The sequence below is a fragment of the Euleptes europaea genome, chromosome 3, assembly GCF_029931775.1.
Source record: "Euleptes europaea isolate rEulEur1 chromosome 3, rEulEur1.hap1, whole genome shotgun sequence".
Classification (NCBI taxonomy): domain Eukaryota; kingdom Metazoa; phylum Chordata; class Lepidosauria; order Squamata; family Sphaerodactylidae; genus Euleptes; species Euleptes europaea.
In genome coordinates this window covers 98687776-98704287 of record NC_079314.1, presented here as the reverse complement: position 1 = coordinate 98704287, position 16512 = coordinate 98687776, and the positions used below count along the sequence as shown (strand labels likewise).

The 16512-nt window shown below is 43.9% G+C and overlaps 1 protein-coding gene across 8 annotated transcripts in view; it reads left to right on the top strand.

The window, feature by feature from the left end:
• MYBPC1 (myosin binding protein C1) overlaps window positions 1–16512 on the top strand; it is an 81069-nt gene that overhangs the window by 11899 nt on the left and 52658 nt on the right. For 5 of the 8 annotated variants that reach the window (XM_056847433.1, XM_056847429.1, XM_056847434.1 and 2 more), the window contains exons 5-10: window positions 690–738; window positions 4677–4721; window positions 5444–5500; window positions 10523–10689; window positions 11973–12105; window positions 15237–15361. In XM_056847433.1, coding sequence (XP_056703411.1) covers window positions 690–738; window positions 4677–4721; window positions 5444–5500; window positions 10523–10689; window positions 11973–12105; window positions 15237–15361 — 576 coding nt within the window. The remainder of the gene's footprint in view (window positions 1–689; window positions 739–4676; window positions 4722–5443; window positions 5501–10522; window positions 10690–11972; window positions 12106–15236; window positions 15362–16512) is intronic. The other 3 variants (XM_056847435.1, XM_056847431.1, XM_056847436.1) reach the window with 1 other exon arrangement.

Below are 16512 nucleotides of genomic sequence, written 5' to 3'. Positions count from 1 at the left end.
CAATTAACGGAATGTCCAGCAGCTGACTGCCAATTAACCAGACAATCCTCAAAGCTGATGTGCATTCAGTAGCATGCAGGCAAGGAGCCAGGCTGTCTGCATGCATAAACCTTCTATAGGAGTCAATTGTTTTATCTGATTACATGGCTAATTTTCACTTGGTGAAAGTTAGCGCTATGTTATGAGCCAGATTTAGAGACCAAAATCTGAACTCTTATTTCGAGCATGGTGAAGGAGATTTTAAGTGCGCCGTGCTTAGATTAACCCAGTAGCATTAAATAAATACAGCCACGTGCAGCAAAAACCAACAACGAAAGCTTAGGTGAAAAAAGGTAATCAGATTTGGTGCTAGGTGGATGCAAGGTGCCTCAACAGAAAAGACCCTGCCCTTAGTGTCTCTGAAAGAAAGGGGCATGTATGGCAGGACCTTTGATGTAGATCTTACTGGTCAGGTAGGGTTATATGGGACCAGACAGCCCTTTAGATACCCTGCCTCCAGACTGTTTAGAGCTTTAAGGGAAAGTGCCAGCACTTTATATTGAGCCCAGAAACAAACTAGTAAGTGATTTTTCAGTGCTGTTAAGGTGTGATCTCTATATTCAGCATTTGTTAGAAGCCTTGCTGCTGGATTTTGAACCAGACAGCTCCTTATCATAATCTCAAATCCTTTCTTTTCTTTTCTGTTGTAGAAACGTCATCTGCCCCATCAATTGATATCCGATCTGCATTCAAAAGAAGGTAACTTCCAGTAGCCATCTTTGAAAGTTCTGGAGTAGTAAATGCTGAGAGAACCCCAAATTCCATGCTATCTTAAAAGCAAAAATGGCAGCTGAACATATACAAATATTGTAGCAAGTCATGAGATATTGTAGAAATGTCACAATTTCTGGGCTTTTCTGCATTCTCAGTTTCCTTGCTTGTAAGTTCTCATTTCTTCAGGGGTGGGGGTTCCATTCTGCATGTGTTTAAACTCCCCCCCCCTCTAGCAGTAAATTCAATGCCCAAGTTTATATCCAGCACATCTTCCTGCAGATTTAAACAGCAGGTTTTTACACTGCATATAAACTTGTTTGATATCAAATTGACCACTAGAGGGAGCAAAAACATGCAGAACTGAATCCCCCCCCCCAAAAAAAAAGGATCAGGAACTTACAAGTGAGGAAACTTCGAATGTGGGAAAACCCTCTGTAGTTTAGGTCTATTGTGCATATAGTAACTTGGATCCATCGTCAGAGTTTTTCTGCAGATGGAATAAGTGGTGCTTACAGAGTATGACTTTCTAATCTTCCCTTCCTGCTACAGCCCTCCCCTGAAATGCAGCACTTGTGGGGGGGGGGGCATTTTGGGCCACCGTGGGAAGGGGAAGGCAAGAAAGTTATGTTCCATGGGTGGAAATCCTTCCATCCACAGAAATGTACTGATGGCTCTAAGAGTATGGTTGCTGAGAAGAGGCTGTTTTAAATCACTTCATATGATAGCTGTTTCCTACAAGGTGAGCTATTTTATGTTTAGCAGTCCACTAATTCATCCCACTCAAAATATGTAGCCAGAAAAGTTTGTGGTGATGTAGGGAAAACCATCCAAGTCCCCTAAGTGGTCTGCTACATGCAAATACTGATAACAACAACCATCATACCAGAGAAACATTAAGCACTATCTGTAACATTATAATGTGTGAGAGGCACAGTAAGAGACAAAACTGTAGACATTCACATGTGAATCTTGACAATCCCAGATAGATGTTATGAATGTCCGAGAACGCAGAGCTATACTAGTGAAGGCTGACAATAGCCAAATTGTGATTATCAGCCTTCAGAGGTGTGTATCTGGCAAGTGGGAAAATAGATAATCTATTTTCAGACATTCATTGCATTGATAGCATTTTTGGACATTTATTGTAACACTATTATGGTCTTAAGCGCATGTCCAGACAGTTCTAAATTCAGGGAACAGGAGTATTGTTCCAGGGCTTTTGTTTCCCACAGATCTACAAGTGAGCTTCCCCATTAATTTCCAAGGGAGAGCATGTACAAGCAAAATATTAGGGGCACAATATTAGCTTCTGAGTATAATTAAATCTGTGTAGGTGAGAGACATTGATGCACAGGATCGCCATGAGTCGGAAGCGACTTGACGGCATTTAACACACACAGGTGAGAGACTCTGTGTATGCCCAAGCATACAAGATATTGTCAGGCTGGGGTGCAGACCTTATATAAGTATTCTTTTCTCAAAACATTTACCATGAAATGAGCTTCAACATAGGGCTGTTGGGAAAAAAAATTGGTTCGATTCAGATTCGGCTGAATTTGTCCCATTTTTATTCAGGAAGTGCCGAATTCCAAACTCCCCCTATTCGGCTTTGGGGAGTTCAGCTTGAAATTCGGCTTTGCGAATAAATTCAGCCATTTAAAGCCATTAAAAACACATTCACGCCTTTCCGTGGCTCTGGGGAAGGCATTTTTGGATGTAGAGGTCCCAAACCTTCAGGGTAGCTTCGAGGGACCCTACTTGCAAGAACCCACAAGTTTGGTGAAGATTGGGTTGGGGGTCCCGAGTTATGGGGTATGGAAAGGGTCCCCCCATCCGCCCATTGAAATGAATGGGAGCCGGCAATCCTTAATGTGCATCTAGAGAGCGGCAAATCCAAGGCAAAACCTCCCATTGTTTCTCGTTGGCTATTTATGCAAGGGAGGTTATGCTTTGGATTTGCTGCCCTCACTCTATTCCTTCCCCTGGGCTGTCGTTCATTTCTTTTTAATTCCTCTTCTGTGCATCTGCAAAGTGAGAAAGGAGGTGACTCCACCTCCTGTGGCAACCATTTTGGGTTTGGCTTCACCTCCCACAGAAGTTGGGTGGTGCCCACCACCCCCTCTTAAAATTCCAAAGATGCCCACAGGTTCAAAAGGTTTGGGGGCCCAGGTATAGATCCTCTTGATATGGACATTGGCCATGTTGTCTGAAAGGGGCAATGCAGGGTGTTCCAACTTCATTACACCCAAAGAGCCTGAAAAACCAGGGCTTAGTGTAGCCTGTACAGAGGCTGTATACAAAATCCATGCACTGACCCTTTCTGAAAACATGGTAACCATGTATATTGGGAGGATTGTAGTTCCTGATATGCATCATTGGCAGGCTCCCAGTATGCACAATGATAATGTCTGAAAAGGGCCCTGGTGTTGTTGTAATGGATATCAGATATTTTGACGTCAACATGAGATACTCTAGGATTACTGCTGAATTCTGGAAATCACTAGTTTGGAAGCTGCCCTACAGATGTTGGAAAGGACTCCTCAGAGGATCTGTTGCTGACAGAGGAATATTCTGGCAACCTCCTCCCCATGCTCTTGAACTTGTGAGGTCTGTTTTTCCAAAACGGGACAGTTATATCAGGCACAAGTTGTCCCAGCTACTCCCTTTGGCACCACAGAGGAAAGGAGAGTTTACTGTTCCTACCTACTTTTGCATCAGTTGTTGAGGCAATAGCTAGCTGTGCCTCATTAATGGTGCAATCCTATGCAGAGTTATTCCAGTCTAAGGCCATTGAAATGAATGGTCTTAGACTGGAGTAGCTCTCCTTAGGATGGCACTGTAAGGCTGTATTCAAGCCTGGTATATCACTGTGGGTTGATCACATCAGTGAGTCAAGTAGGCATGCTAGATGGGTGAGAGAGGAACAGCAGTGTCCCAAAATTGTTCTGTACCACCAGTGGATATCAATTACCCAATTTTATATTTAAAAGGAAGAAATGAAAATATTACACTCTAAATATATGTAATTGTTTTTAAAGATTGTGGTTACATATGATTGCTCTTACACGTTTGAGATTACCACTGTACTTTCTAATATATTAATATTGTACTATCAGTCCCTATGTTACAGGAAAAAATCCTTTGAGTATCTGAATCCTTAGGGGTCAGTATTCACAGTCACTCTCTGCAATGCACACTGTCTAGGCCAGCTAACACCTATCGGGTGGTTTTGCTTCCCCTTTCCAAATTCTCACAGCCTGTCCCTTCCAAATATTTCTGGAAAGGTCTTTAGTTCTGCTGCAGGAAACAATTAAAAACTCCCCTCCCCCAATTCCTTTTTCATCCCCACAACTCTCTTCTAGGTTAGGGTACGTGACTTTTCTTAGCCCCTTCATAAGAAATACGCATTCTCAGAAGAGAAAGCTGTTTCCCATACGCAATGGAAAACTGAAGGGAATACTTCCAGATGCCCTGTGAAGAAGGGTGATAGTTAATGGGAGTGTCATCACCAATATAACTTTTATTATTAGTCTGTATAAAAGCAGGGTCTTCTCTATTTTTACACTGTAAATTCTACTTTTAGAATAAATAATAGAAACCTAGTAACTTTGTATACTTTCTTTTCCTTTTAAGATGATCTATTTCTAGAGATTTTGTGTGTGTGCGCGCGTGCTAAGGTTGGATGACACAGTAATGGTGGGAGGGAGCAGAACAGAAATTGAGATTAAATGTGAGGTTCAAAGAAAATAGTGGCTGTGAGACAGGGTCAAGGGTAGATTACTCCATTTCCTGATCACGGAAAAACCTTTCCTATCACTGTGTGTTGTTTCAAAGCTCCAAACACTCACTACACATTTTTCAGTTTACTATGAACCACGAGGACTAGAAACATAATTCTTAACCACCTCCCACTGTCCCCAAAGATTGGATTCTCCGGATGCCAAACAAGGTGCCAGGGGAATCCATAGGTATGTGGAATACGTTCAGCCCTGTCTAGACATATTGCAATGACGTTGTTATTGCTCAACATGTACTAGAAAGGAAAGCATCTTATTTTAAATCCCCTTCTATCTAATCTTAAAAGTGAACAAGACATTGTGTGCGTGTGTGTGTGCGCGCGCATGCATGCACGCCTGTGTGCGTGCAAAGGGGGTTAGACACGCAGTTGCCATCCCTTCCTCTTAACTGACAAGCGTAAGAGAAACTGAGCGTTTCTCTTTGATATTTTACATGGCTTTGCATTGTTCGGTGCAGCATTCGCAACAATGCAAGCTCTGGCTTTATATTTATAACTAGGATCAGCACAAGCCCTTTGTTTTTTAAGCAGGCATATTGGTATAAGTAAAACAAAAACAAAAAAAACCCTTTGTGCTGACTCACCTTTCACATTTGTGTTACATGAATGTCAAACACAAATGTGGGCAAATTTAGCTCTATAGGTCTGCAAGAAATTTGCCTGGAAAAGTGTAACTCGAAGCAACACAAACCTTTGTATTCATTTTTAACAAGTGCCTGTTTTGGCAGGTCCATTGCCTGTGAAAAGGAACACAAGTTTGTGTTGGCATAATGTTCTCATCTGCGTGTCTATACAGTATTGCATTGTAGGACATCTGAATGATATGCAATATGTGTTGTTCATCTCTCTGGGTATTTAACAAAGATTTGATCTTTTTTTTCTTATTAACAACAGCGGTGAAGGACAAGAGGATGCAGGAGAACTTGACTTTAGTGGTCTCCTGAAACGTAGGTGAGAACCAAGTGATGAAGTGAGCAGGTGTGGATTGGAAATGGTTAGGCTTCTTACACCAAAAGGGTCAGGTGTAAAATTAATCCCTCCAAAAATGTTGCAAGCGCTTCCATTCGATGTTCCTAACTTTCATCCTTAAGGGGCAAAACATGCTGAGAATTAATAATACAGCTCCATCCTGAATGCTGTTCAGTCTGTCAACCAGAAGCCATAATGGTCATAGAATATGTACACTTTCTTAGGGCTGCTACCCATGTTATGACTCAACAACACAGGAATGTCTCAAGAGCATTCATGGGTTGCTTACATTGTAACATGGATCAAGGACTTCCTGGCAGTCGACAATAGTATATATGTATACATATATATGTTTGTTTTGTTTCTGCATGGTGTGTTTCTTATTTCCTGTATAGGGAAGAGTAATTCAAACACTTGAGCCTGGTGAGAATTTAAAAAAAAATTAAAACCCACCCAGCTCCTACAGTGTTTATATTTAAAGTGTGCAGGCCACAAAGGATAAACCTACAGTCTCCTCTCCTCTGCTTTTTACGATGGTTCAGATACAGAATTATCAGTAATTTACTTACTGAGTTCTGGCAAATGTGTATGTTCACGGAGTAACTCAAAAAGAAAAATAATTGCCACTGGCTGTTAAAGGCGCAGGTACCCCGGGACTAACCAGTTCTCCGGGATCAGTATTGCAAAACTGGAAACAAATGCACATTTCATAAACACACTTGACAATATATTCTAAGATTTCACAGAAATCCAGGAGGCTTGTCTCTGACCTTATCACTATTTGTACAGGGAAGAAGTAAGTGCACATGGTGCTTGTGGCAGGTAAATAGCTTCACATCCCTCTGAGCTGGCCCCAATGGTGTGCATCACTCTTTCATAGGGTTGCCAACCTCCAGGTAATAGCTGGAGATCTCCTGCTATTACAACTGATCTCCAGCCGATAGTGATCAGTTCTCCTGGAGAAAATGGCCGCTTTGGCAGTTGAACTCTATGGCATTGAAGTCCCTCCCCTCCCCAAACCCTGCCCTCCTCAGGCTTCTCCCCAAAAACCTCCTGCCAGTGGTGAAGAGGGACCTGGCAACCCTACTCTTTCACCAGATGATAGCCATTGGCAATAAATTTTCATAGAGCACCTTGTTTAAGAGCCACAGTAGGAAGCAGGGAGCATCTTAGTGATTCTCAGGGCAAAAGTCCTGGATGGGTAAAAGTCCTGGATGGGAACCCAGACTCACTGCCACCTTACCCACTGGGGCCCCACAGCCAACTGGAACCACCCCAGGTTCAAGCAAGGACTGGTGGGTGTTCAGGTGTGCTACAGTGGCCACCAAGCCGGCTACTAACTGAGCCCCAGATGGGTTGAGCATGTGCAGTGGCTGCCGAGCCAGCTGCTGCCCCAGCCCTGGAGGGCCCAGACATGAGTGGTGGCTGCCAAGCACACCAGCTGCTGCTTGAGCCCCGAAAGGGGCAGGCATACTTGGTGGCTTCTGAATTGGCTGGCTGATGCCCTTGCCCCAGAGGTAGGGTTGCCAGTCTCCAGGTGGTGGCTGGAGATCTCCTGCTATTATAACTCTTCTCCAGGCAACAGAGATCAGTTCACCTGGAGAAAATGGCCACTTTGTAAGGTGAACTCTATGGCATTATACCCCATTGAAGTCCCTTCCCTCCCCAAACCTTGCCCTCCTGGGCTCCACCCCAAAAATATCCAGATGTTTCCCAACCCAGAGCTGGCAATACTACCCAGAGGGGATGAGTGCATATGGCCACCGCTGGCACTCAGCTGGCTACACAGGAACTGCCAGGGTGGATGCAAGCAGTGGCAGGAACCTGCCTGCTCTTCCTCTTCTTTCCTTCTCGGTTGGAGGGCCGGGGTCATGGGTGGTCAGGGCCACCCCAGCCCAGGGCCCAGGGTAGCTGACCCAGATTCCACTTGACTAAGACTGCCCCTGGTGGGAAGTTACCCATAAGAGCCAGTATTGTGGTAAGGATAAAGTGAGGAAGGGGAGAATGCTGTAAGCCACCGGGGAGAAAAATAAGGTATATATGAAACAAGCAAGCAAATAAATAAATAAGAATCCTTTCAGACATCCCGAACTCATGAGCCACAGCCAAGACTGCCCGGAGCGATCTTGCTTGGCCCTGGCAGTTTTTCTGGGGAAATATCTCCAGAATGAATGAAACAGTTATCATTATCAAGCCCACTTGTTTTAATCTCATCAGATAACTTGAGGCACTTTTGAGATGGACAAAAGTTCGCTGATTAGACCATTCATACAGCTGAGGGACAAACTAAACACTACATTTGTTAAAGAGTCCTGGGAACCCCGTCTCGACCCTCTCCCACAATACTGCATGTGGAGCAGCTAAAAAGAGGGCATCAACTCCCTCCAGTGCCCTTTGGGGCCGGGAAAGGGGCATGGAGGGGAAGACAAGAGCTCCCCCTCCCCAGCTCAATCAGGCTCTCATTTATTTATAAACAGACAGTCCCTGCAGCTGTTGTATGGCTGCAGGGAAAGAAAGTCGCTTCTGGGAAACCTGGATGCAACTCTTTAAAAAAATGAGATGTCTAGTTTAGCCCTGATATGAGGTGGAATCAAGTCCCTTCCCAGGAATTTAACCAATAACAACTGCAGAGGAGGCTGGTAGTTGACCCAGCTCACCATCCCACCTACCCACACATTTTGAGTTCCATTTCATTCTCACCAGGTCGCCATGTTCTCTTCCCTATGTAGGATTCTTGGTTTGATACGTTTTTATGGGTGTTCATATTACTACTAGTATATTTGAAAGATGTGTTTGTGACACTTGAATTTTTTTTATCATTTCCTACTAATGTAACGTGTGTGGGAAGATTTTTTAGTGAATTTTGTGGTCTTGTGGAATTATAGCTATGATTGCTACATTAATTTTATTCTGTATGTATTTATGTATATGTATGTATATGTGTGCATGTGTACACATACAGATCTATAGAAATGTAACTCTTGTGTGGATAATGGGCAAATCAAACTTTGAAGGCAATCTGGTGACTATTATATTGTTAATAATCAGCAGTTCATCATCAAGGTTTGAAATACTTCATGCCTATTAGGATAGATTTCCATCGCCAGTCTTCAGGAAACCAGGAGCAATCCAACCAAGCTGTCAGTGGAAACCTAATTCATAGAGTTGAGGAAATCAACTCAGCTGCTGGATGTTAGCCAGGTTCCATCACTCCCTGAGACAACAGGTTTCAGAAAAGGGCTTGGGCTAAGCACTTGTGCACCTTTATGGCTGATAGCTTTAATTCTGATGATAATTTGAGGGACTTTTAGACTGCCGGAACAAACTAATGATCTTATTTGACAAAAGCTAAACAAATTCTAACAGGCTCCTTTTTTAAAAAATACATTTTGAGCAAGATAGTTACTTGGGTAAAACACAAAAGGATTCGCATCCTGTGCTATATACTACTTTTTTTTAAAAGCAGGTTGCATGCCCATTCTCCACTCAAGAATACTCATTTCATCCTCAGCAGAAAGTTTGTTTGCTCAAGGTTTTGTTCTTCAGTTGAACAAGGTAAATGAAGAGTCTGGAAGAGTATTTCCCTGATGGGTTGAAAATCAGGATCACCTTATTCTCAACTACTATCTAATGTTAAGGGACACATTCTCATCTTGGTTTATGTTGATGCATGTGCATACCTCTTCTTGCAATTGAGAGGTGTTGCTGCCACCAGGATGGTCAGCCGATTAAAATGAGAATACATCCCCTTAATGTTTGCCAGCTTCCGAATATCTTTGCATTTTGATCTGACCTCTGGGAAGGTGGAATCTCACTGAAACAACTGTGTTTTGCAGTAAGTAGCCAATCTTTATAAACTGTAAGCATAAACATTTCAATCAAATGCCATACAATAAAAGTCACATACATAAAAGTCATATCCCCATGCTTGCTTTCAGTTTTCACATGGTAAGGTCACCATAAAGAGAGTTTTGCCTCTCATTTCCCATATTATGGTCATTACTTCTGAATGTATGATCACATGTTAAGATCTGAGGTAACAATTCTTGGGCAGATCTCGAAGACACCATGATCATGTGAACAAAACAAGTAAAAACACCACGATAAAAATTAACCCGAGCAACATGTCTCATGGGGATCCATTTGGTTACTGTCTCTGTTCTTCAAGATTATTTTATCAAGTTCTTTCTGGAGAAGTCACATGGGGAAGGAAACCTTCTGAACATTCAATAAACATCGATCTTCATCATCACGTTTTGACCGCCTTCAAAAATCTCTCTAAGTTAACCATCAAGACTCAAGTTGGAAGTATCTGTTGAATCTACCCCTCCCTATGTACTTTATCATGAGGTAAAAAATTCCTTTGTGGGATGATAAAGAAATCCACTTATTGGGCTGAGGAAGAAGCCTTGGTGTATTTTCAACTCGCTGTTCTGGATAGTTACAGCAACTTTCCTTTTTTTGAGACAGTAGATGTATCCCCATCAACAATGAGACTTCTTTAACAATAAGCTTCTTGAAAGGGCTCCCATTTGCTACACGTTAGGGCCAGATTCAACATATATTAATGTAATTTGCTGTTGATCACTCATCGTTGGACCAGGCCCTAACAATTATCTGTTTCAAAGTACATCTTGCAGTTTTCTTTCTCATCAGTTGAATCACACACATGGAAAAACAATAGATTGGTGCAGAACTCCAGTTTCTTTCATGTGAAACCTTACAAAAGCCCTTTTGAACTCAAAAGGCTAACTCAAGATGTGTAAAAATGTTACCACTGAAGAAAAGGGTAAGTACACCTCCTGCTCTCTTTCTTCCTTTCTGTTACAAGGAGGTCTGACTGTGCAACCAATCACATTGGCTCAGACCGATCCTTAAGCCTTTTGAGTTAAATCACTGGGCTTAGATAAAAGAGATCCAATTTAGCCTTCCATGGATTTGCTTTCCTACTTTCATTTGCCTACTTTCTTTCGCTAACTTATGTGGCATTTCTTTCTCTTTCAGGGAGGTTAAACAAGAGCCAGATGAACCTGATATAGATGTGTGGGAGATTCTGAAGAATGCCAGTCCCAATGACTATGAAAAAATTGCTTTTCAGTATGGGATCACTGACCTGAGGGGCATGCTGAAACGTCTGAAGCGTACTCGCAGAGAAGAAAAGAAGAGTGCAGGTATGAAAGCAACAGAAAACTCCTGCGGGTCTGTCCAGAAATCCAAAAGAAATTTCCTCCAAACAGTTCCTTGAACACTGAACAACCCCTAATGAGAGAACTGCTCATTCTTTTTAACAGCACAGACATATAAAATGTTTTGGCAAATATAGCTTCTTCCACTTCCACTTCCAGATATGATGGAGTGAGCAGAGTAGGGTTGCCAACCTCCAGGAGGGGCCTGGATATTTCCTACAATTGCAACTCTTCTCCAGACTACAGAGATCAGTTTCCCTGGAGAAAATGACTGCTTTGGAAGCTGGACACTATGGCATTATATGCTGCTGAGGTCCCTCCCCATCCCAAACTCTGTCTGTCCCAGGGTCCATTCCCAAATTTCCAGGAATTTCCCAACCCAGAGTTGGCAACTCTAGTGGCAAGTGCTGTCAAGTAACAACTGACTTATGCTGAACTTGTAGGATTTTCAAGGCAAGGCACATTCAGAAGTGGCTTACTATTGCCTATCTCTGCGTAGCAACCTTGGATTTCCTTAGTGGCCTTCCATCCAAATACTAACTGGGCTGACCCTGCATAGTTTCCGAGCTCTAACAAGGTTGGGCTAGCCTGGGCCATACAGGTCAGGGCAACCCTAGAGCAGGGCATGATTCTCTTGTATTTTCTTTACTCGTCAATGCTGCTGAGTCTAAAGGGACTGTGAAAGGGTCAGGGGGTTGTTGTTTTCAGTACCCCTTCATCCTTGAAAATTGAGATGGCTCCTGCAGTGACTCAAGATTGATTTTCTATTTCATGTCAAAAGGGGGCATCTGGGAGAGACAGCAGAAAAGGAACATAAGAAAATAAGAGTCCTGCTAGATGACATTAGTGGTTCATCTAGTCCCACATCCTGTTTCTCACAGTAGTCAACCAGATGCCCATGAAGGCCTTCAAGCAGGGGCTCCTGTGTTGTTGTCCCCGCCCAGCTATTGGCATCCAGTGCTACACTGACTCTGAACATGGAAGTTCTATTTAGCCATCATAACTAATAGCCAGTGATGGACCTATCTATCCTCCATGAATATGTCTAATCCCTTTTAAAGCCATCTAAGCCAGTGGCCATCACTGTATCCTTTGCTAGTGACTTCCATGAGTTAACTATGTGTTGTGAGCAGACAGCGATAAATTAATGATTCAACACTAATTCCTGATTATTGATTCTTCTCGGAATTGCAAAATTTGATGACAACAAGCTTATTTTCACGTTTCCTTGTCTGTTTTTCTTCCCCAATCTCTTTATTACCCAACAGCTTTTGCTAAGATTTTGGATCCTGCATATCAAGTAGATAAAGGAGGTAAAGTCAGGTTTGTGGTGGAGTTGGCTGATCCAACAGTGGAACTCAAGTGGTATAAAAATGGTCAAGAGATACGACCAAGTGGAAAGTAAGTATGTTGATTAAATCAAACTTAAATGATGTTTTAAATCTCTCTTTTTCCATTCTTATAACATTATGAAAGGAGCAATTAGATTACTTCGGGGAGAACAAGTCAGGCAGCCATCACCATGAAACCAGTGTGTTCAGAGGCAATGTATTACTGATAAACAGAGTAAAACCAAAGGTGGTCATTACCTTTGTGGACATCCTATTTATGATGTGTTACTACACTTAAGTTTCATCAACATAACAAATCACAGCTCTGTAGGGCCATTTCAGGCTGTTGTGTGGGACCCCTGACAGAATGGGCTTGGAGGACAGGCCTGCAGAAGCATGATTTCTGAAACTTGTAAGACCAAATTCTGTGTCACAGTGTGACTTGGTGTACCTAAATTTCGGTGTGTTTCTGCAGCTCTTGACAGGATAGGCCTCCGTGTCATAGGAAGTAGGGTTGCCAGCTCTGGGTTGGGAAATACCTGGAGTTTTGGGGGGTGGAGCCTATGGAGGGCAGTGTTTGGGGAGGGGAGAGACTTCAATTCCATAGAGCTAGGGTTGCCAGGTCCTACCTCTCCTCCGGCGGGAGACTTTTAAGGCACATCTTGGGATTGCGTGGCAACGCGTGGACGCGCCAACGTGCGTGCACATCACTTTCTGTTTACAACAGGAAGTCCCACCTCTCGAGAGGCCTTATGCCAGTGGCATAAGGCCCTTTGCGAGGCGGGACTTCCGGTTGTAAACCGGAAGTGACCTGCAGCAGCGTGTACGCGCGTGTACGTTTGTCCACCGACCATCAGCTGGTCAACGGGCAAAGGGGCAAATTGCCGGGGGTTTGCCCGCCACCACTGGGCACCTGGCAACCCTACATAGAGCCCAATTGCCAAAGCAGCCATTTTCTCCAGGTGAACTGATCTCTATCAGCTGGAGATTAGTTGTAATAGAGGGAGATCTCGAGCCACCACTTGGAGGTTGTCAACCCAAATAGGAAGCCATCTTGCTGGGCCTGAAGTTTTGAGCCTGCTAACTTCTTAACTGCTGTATAAGATTCAGGTCCAGATTAAAACATTCTGAGTTTCTCTGCTATGTCAAGTTTAAGAGGCCCTGTACCAAATACCAAAACAATTTAGTATTTCTTTTTAATTTAGAGGCTCTGCAATGCCCAGAACGTAGGGTCGCCAACCTCCAGGTACTAGCTGGAGATCTCCTGCTATTACAACTGATCTCCAGCCGATAGAGTTCAGTTTGCCTGGAGAAAATGGCCGCTTTGGCAATTGGACTCGATGGCATTGAAGTCCCTCCCCTCCCCAAACCCAGCCCTCCTCAGGCTCCGCCCTAAAAGGGACCTGCCAACCATACCTGAACTATAGCTTGCTTTAGCTTAAGCATAAATCCAGCTCTGGTAAGGTTAAACAGTAAAGACAAACAGGCCCAGAATCTGTTCAGAGTCGTCCCAACAAAATAAACAAACAAATAAATATTAAAACATTGGCAAGAGAGCTTTGATGAAGAGAGCAGCTGCTTGTTCTGTGCTTGCAGGTGTCCAAAATCTGATTCTTGAAGAAAACAATCCTAGAACCAGTTTGTAAACAATTGTATAACTCACTCCTTGTTCTGACAGAGACTTGAAGGCAAAGGATACTTGAGGCTGCAGGTCTAGTTTTCTATCTAACTAGCTGGCATTCTGAGGGAAAGGAAAACTGTTTTCACCACCTTCAGCTGTATAGGTTGCCTCTGTGTGCTGATGATACAGATGGAAGGCTGCCTCAGTCGGAACCCGTGCAAGGGAGATTCTCCATCCCTTTCCACAGACCTCTCCTTATATTGCAGTTCGGGGGTGGGCCGAAAAAAGGAGAGCCACAGAATACGGAGAGGCAGTGCCTCCGGAGAAGGGAGAGGGCCTGTGAGCATTGCCTTCTCTGAGGCCCTGACATTCTCTCAAGAAGCCAGCTCAACTGAAGGTCCCACCTTGTGTCTTTCAGGCCACAGAACAGCTGTTAGATGCTAATGGGTTTGGGTCATGACTGACCTGAAACAAATGTGAACCGGTGACCTCAAGGTGAAAGGCTCCATATCCCATTACCTATCCCTTGAGCCATCTGGCCTACCAGTAATGTTGGCTCCTTTACCCCAGCTATTATTGTATGTTTAAAAAAATGTCAAGAGTGCCTGAATGAAGCCTCGGCTCCTGTTACAGGTTATTTCCAGCTTCGCAGTTCTAGGGTTTCAGCGACTGTTCTGTTCGGCCCTCTTAAAGTTTGCTTTTGCAGGTTCCCACACACACTAGAAATAATAAGTGTTTTAACAAAACTTCAGCAAAGGATATTCCCTTGAGATCCAGTGTGGTGTGGTGGTTAAGAATATTGAACTAGTATCTGTTAGACCCAGGTTTGAATCCCAGCTTGTGCCATGGATAGGGTTGCCAACCACCAGGTACTAGCTGGAGATCTCCTGCTATTACAACTGATCTCCAGCCGATAGAGATGGGTTCACCTGGAGAAAATGGCCTCTTTGGCAATTGGACTCTATAGCATTGAAGTCCTTCCCCTCCCCAAACCCTGCCCTCCTCAGGCTCCGCCCCAAAAACCTCCTGCCGGTAAGGACACTGACCGAGGCGAATTGCCTCACTGGACCTCCCAGTGAAGGACCGAAATACGTCTAAGGTAGGGGCATTTGTGGACCCCTGCCCCCTCTTAAAAAGAGGAGAGGGGATCAGGAATTCTTCTGCAGCCCCTTTGGCAATTGGACTCTATGGCATTGAAGTCCTTCCCCTCCCCAAACCCTGCCCTCCTCAGGCTCCGCCCCAAAAACCTCCCGCTGGTGGCGACAAGGGACCTGGCAACCCTAGCCATGGAATCTCACCTGAGTGACTTTGTTACTGCCTGGAGTGACTGCCTGGAGGTTGGCAACCGTATTTGGGCCAGTCACACACTCTCAGCCTAACCTACCTCATAGAGTTGTTGTGAGGATAAAATGGAGGAGAGGAGAATGATGTAAGCCATTTTGGGTCCCTGTTGAGGAGAAAGGCGGAGTTAAATAAATAAATGAAGTTTTGCGGCTATGGTGACTATGTTGAAAGGTTAATATGTGGTACCAATAGGTCTGCTAATGATTCTAATTTTTTTTTTTTGCCATTCCTACCAGATATATTTTTGAGCACAAAGGTAATGAAAGGATCTTATTTATCAACAATTGCGGCCTGACTGATGATGCTCGTTATCATGTGACCGCTGGTGATGAAAAATGCTCTACTGAGCTGTTTGTAAGAGGTAATTGCACTTTATTCCACAGATCCCCCACCGATGTATAATGATGTGACACCATTGATATTAACGATTTCATAATGTTTATGGGTTTCTTTTAAAAAAAAAAAGGAATATAATAATTCAAGGATGAAAACAGATGAAATATGGTGTATGCAACTGGGTTAAGCACCCAGCTTGTTAATTAACATTTTATGCAAATCATGCTAACGTCATGTACTAGCCAAATGCAAATTTAGCTATGAACCTTAAATTTATTATTACATGTTTGTGTAAAAAGCCAAATCCTTCCACAGGTCATGGCTTGTAGTATTTCTTGCTAGACCTAGAAGGACAATGTATCTTTGAGCACTTCATGCTTAGATAGGGTTGCCAGGTCCCTCTTCGCCACCGGTGGGAGGTTTTTGGGGCAGAGCCTGAGGAGGGCAGGGTATGGGGAAAGGAGGGACTTCAATGCCATAGAGTCCAACTGCCAAAGCTGCCATTTTCTCCAGGCGAACTGATCTCTGTTGGCTGGAGTTCAGTTGTAATAGTAGGAGATCTCCAGCTAATATCTGGAGGTTGGCAACCCTATGCTTAGAGGAGTGTTGCCCCTTGGTTACTTCCTACCACTGCAGGGCAAAGGAGAAGGCAAGCAAGGCATGCCTCTTGCTATACTCATTCCATGCCCTGTAGTAACAGCATTATCACTGAACTGGTAAGGACCCGGAGATGGACGTTTGCACCCCCACCCCCCATTCAGGCTTCTCATCAGCTTTGGTGTTGCCCTTGCTGCAGCTGGAAACTAGCTGATCCACAGCAGCCTGGCCTCCATAACACAGCCCAACAAACTGACGGGCACTTTCCTAGTTATGCATCAAAAAGGGATCCTTGCTACTAAATAAGTTGTATAGGTTTTTCATACATAAGCTGTTTTTATACCAGTGTATAGAACCAGGTTTCAGGTAGCTGGCTCAAGGTTGACTCAGCCTTCCATCCTTCCGAGGTCGGTAAAATGAGTACCCAGCTTGATGAGGGTAAAGGGAAGATGACTGGGGAAGGCACTGGCAAACCACCCCGCAAACAAAGTCTGCCTAGGAAACGTCGGGATGTGACGTCACCCCATGAGTCAGGAATGACCCAGTGCTTGCACAGGGGACCTTTACCTTTACCTTTAT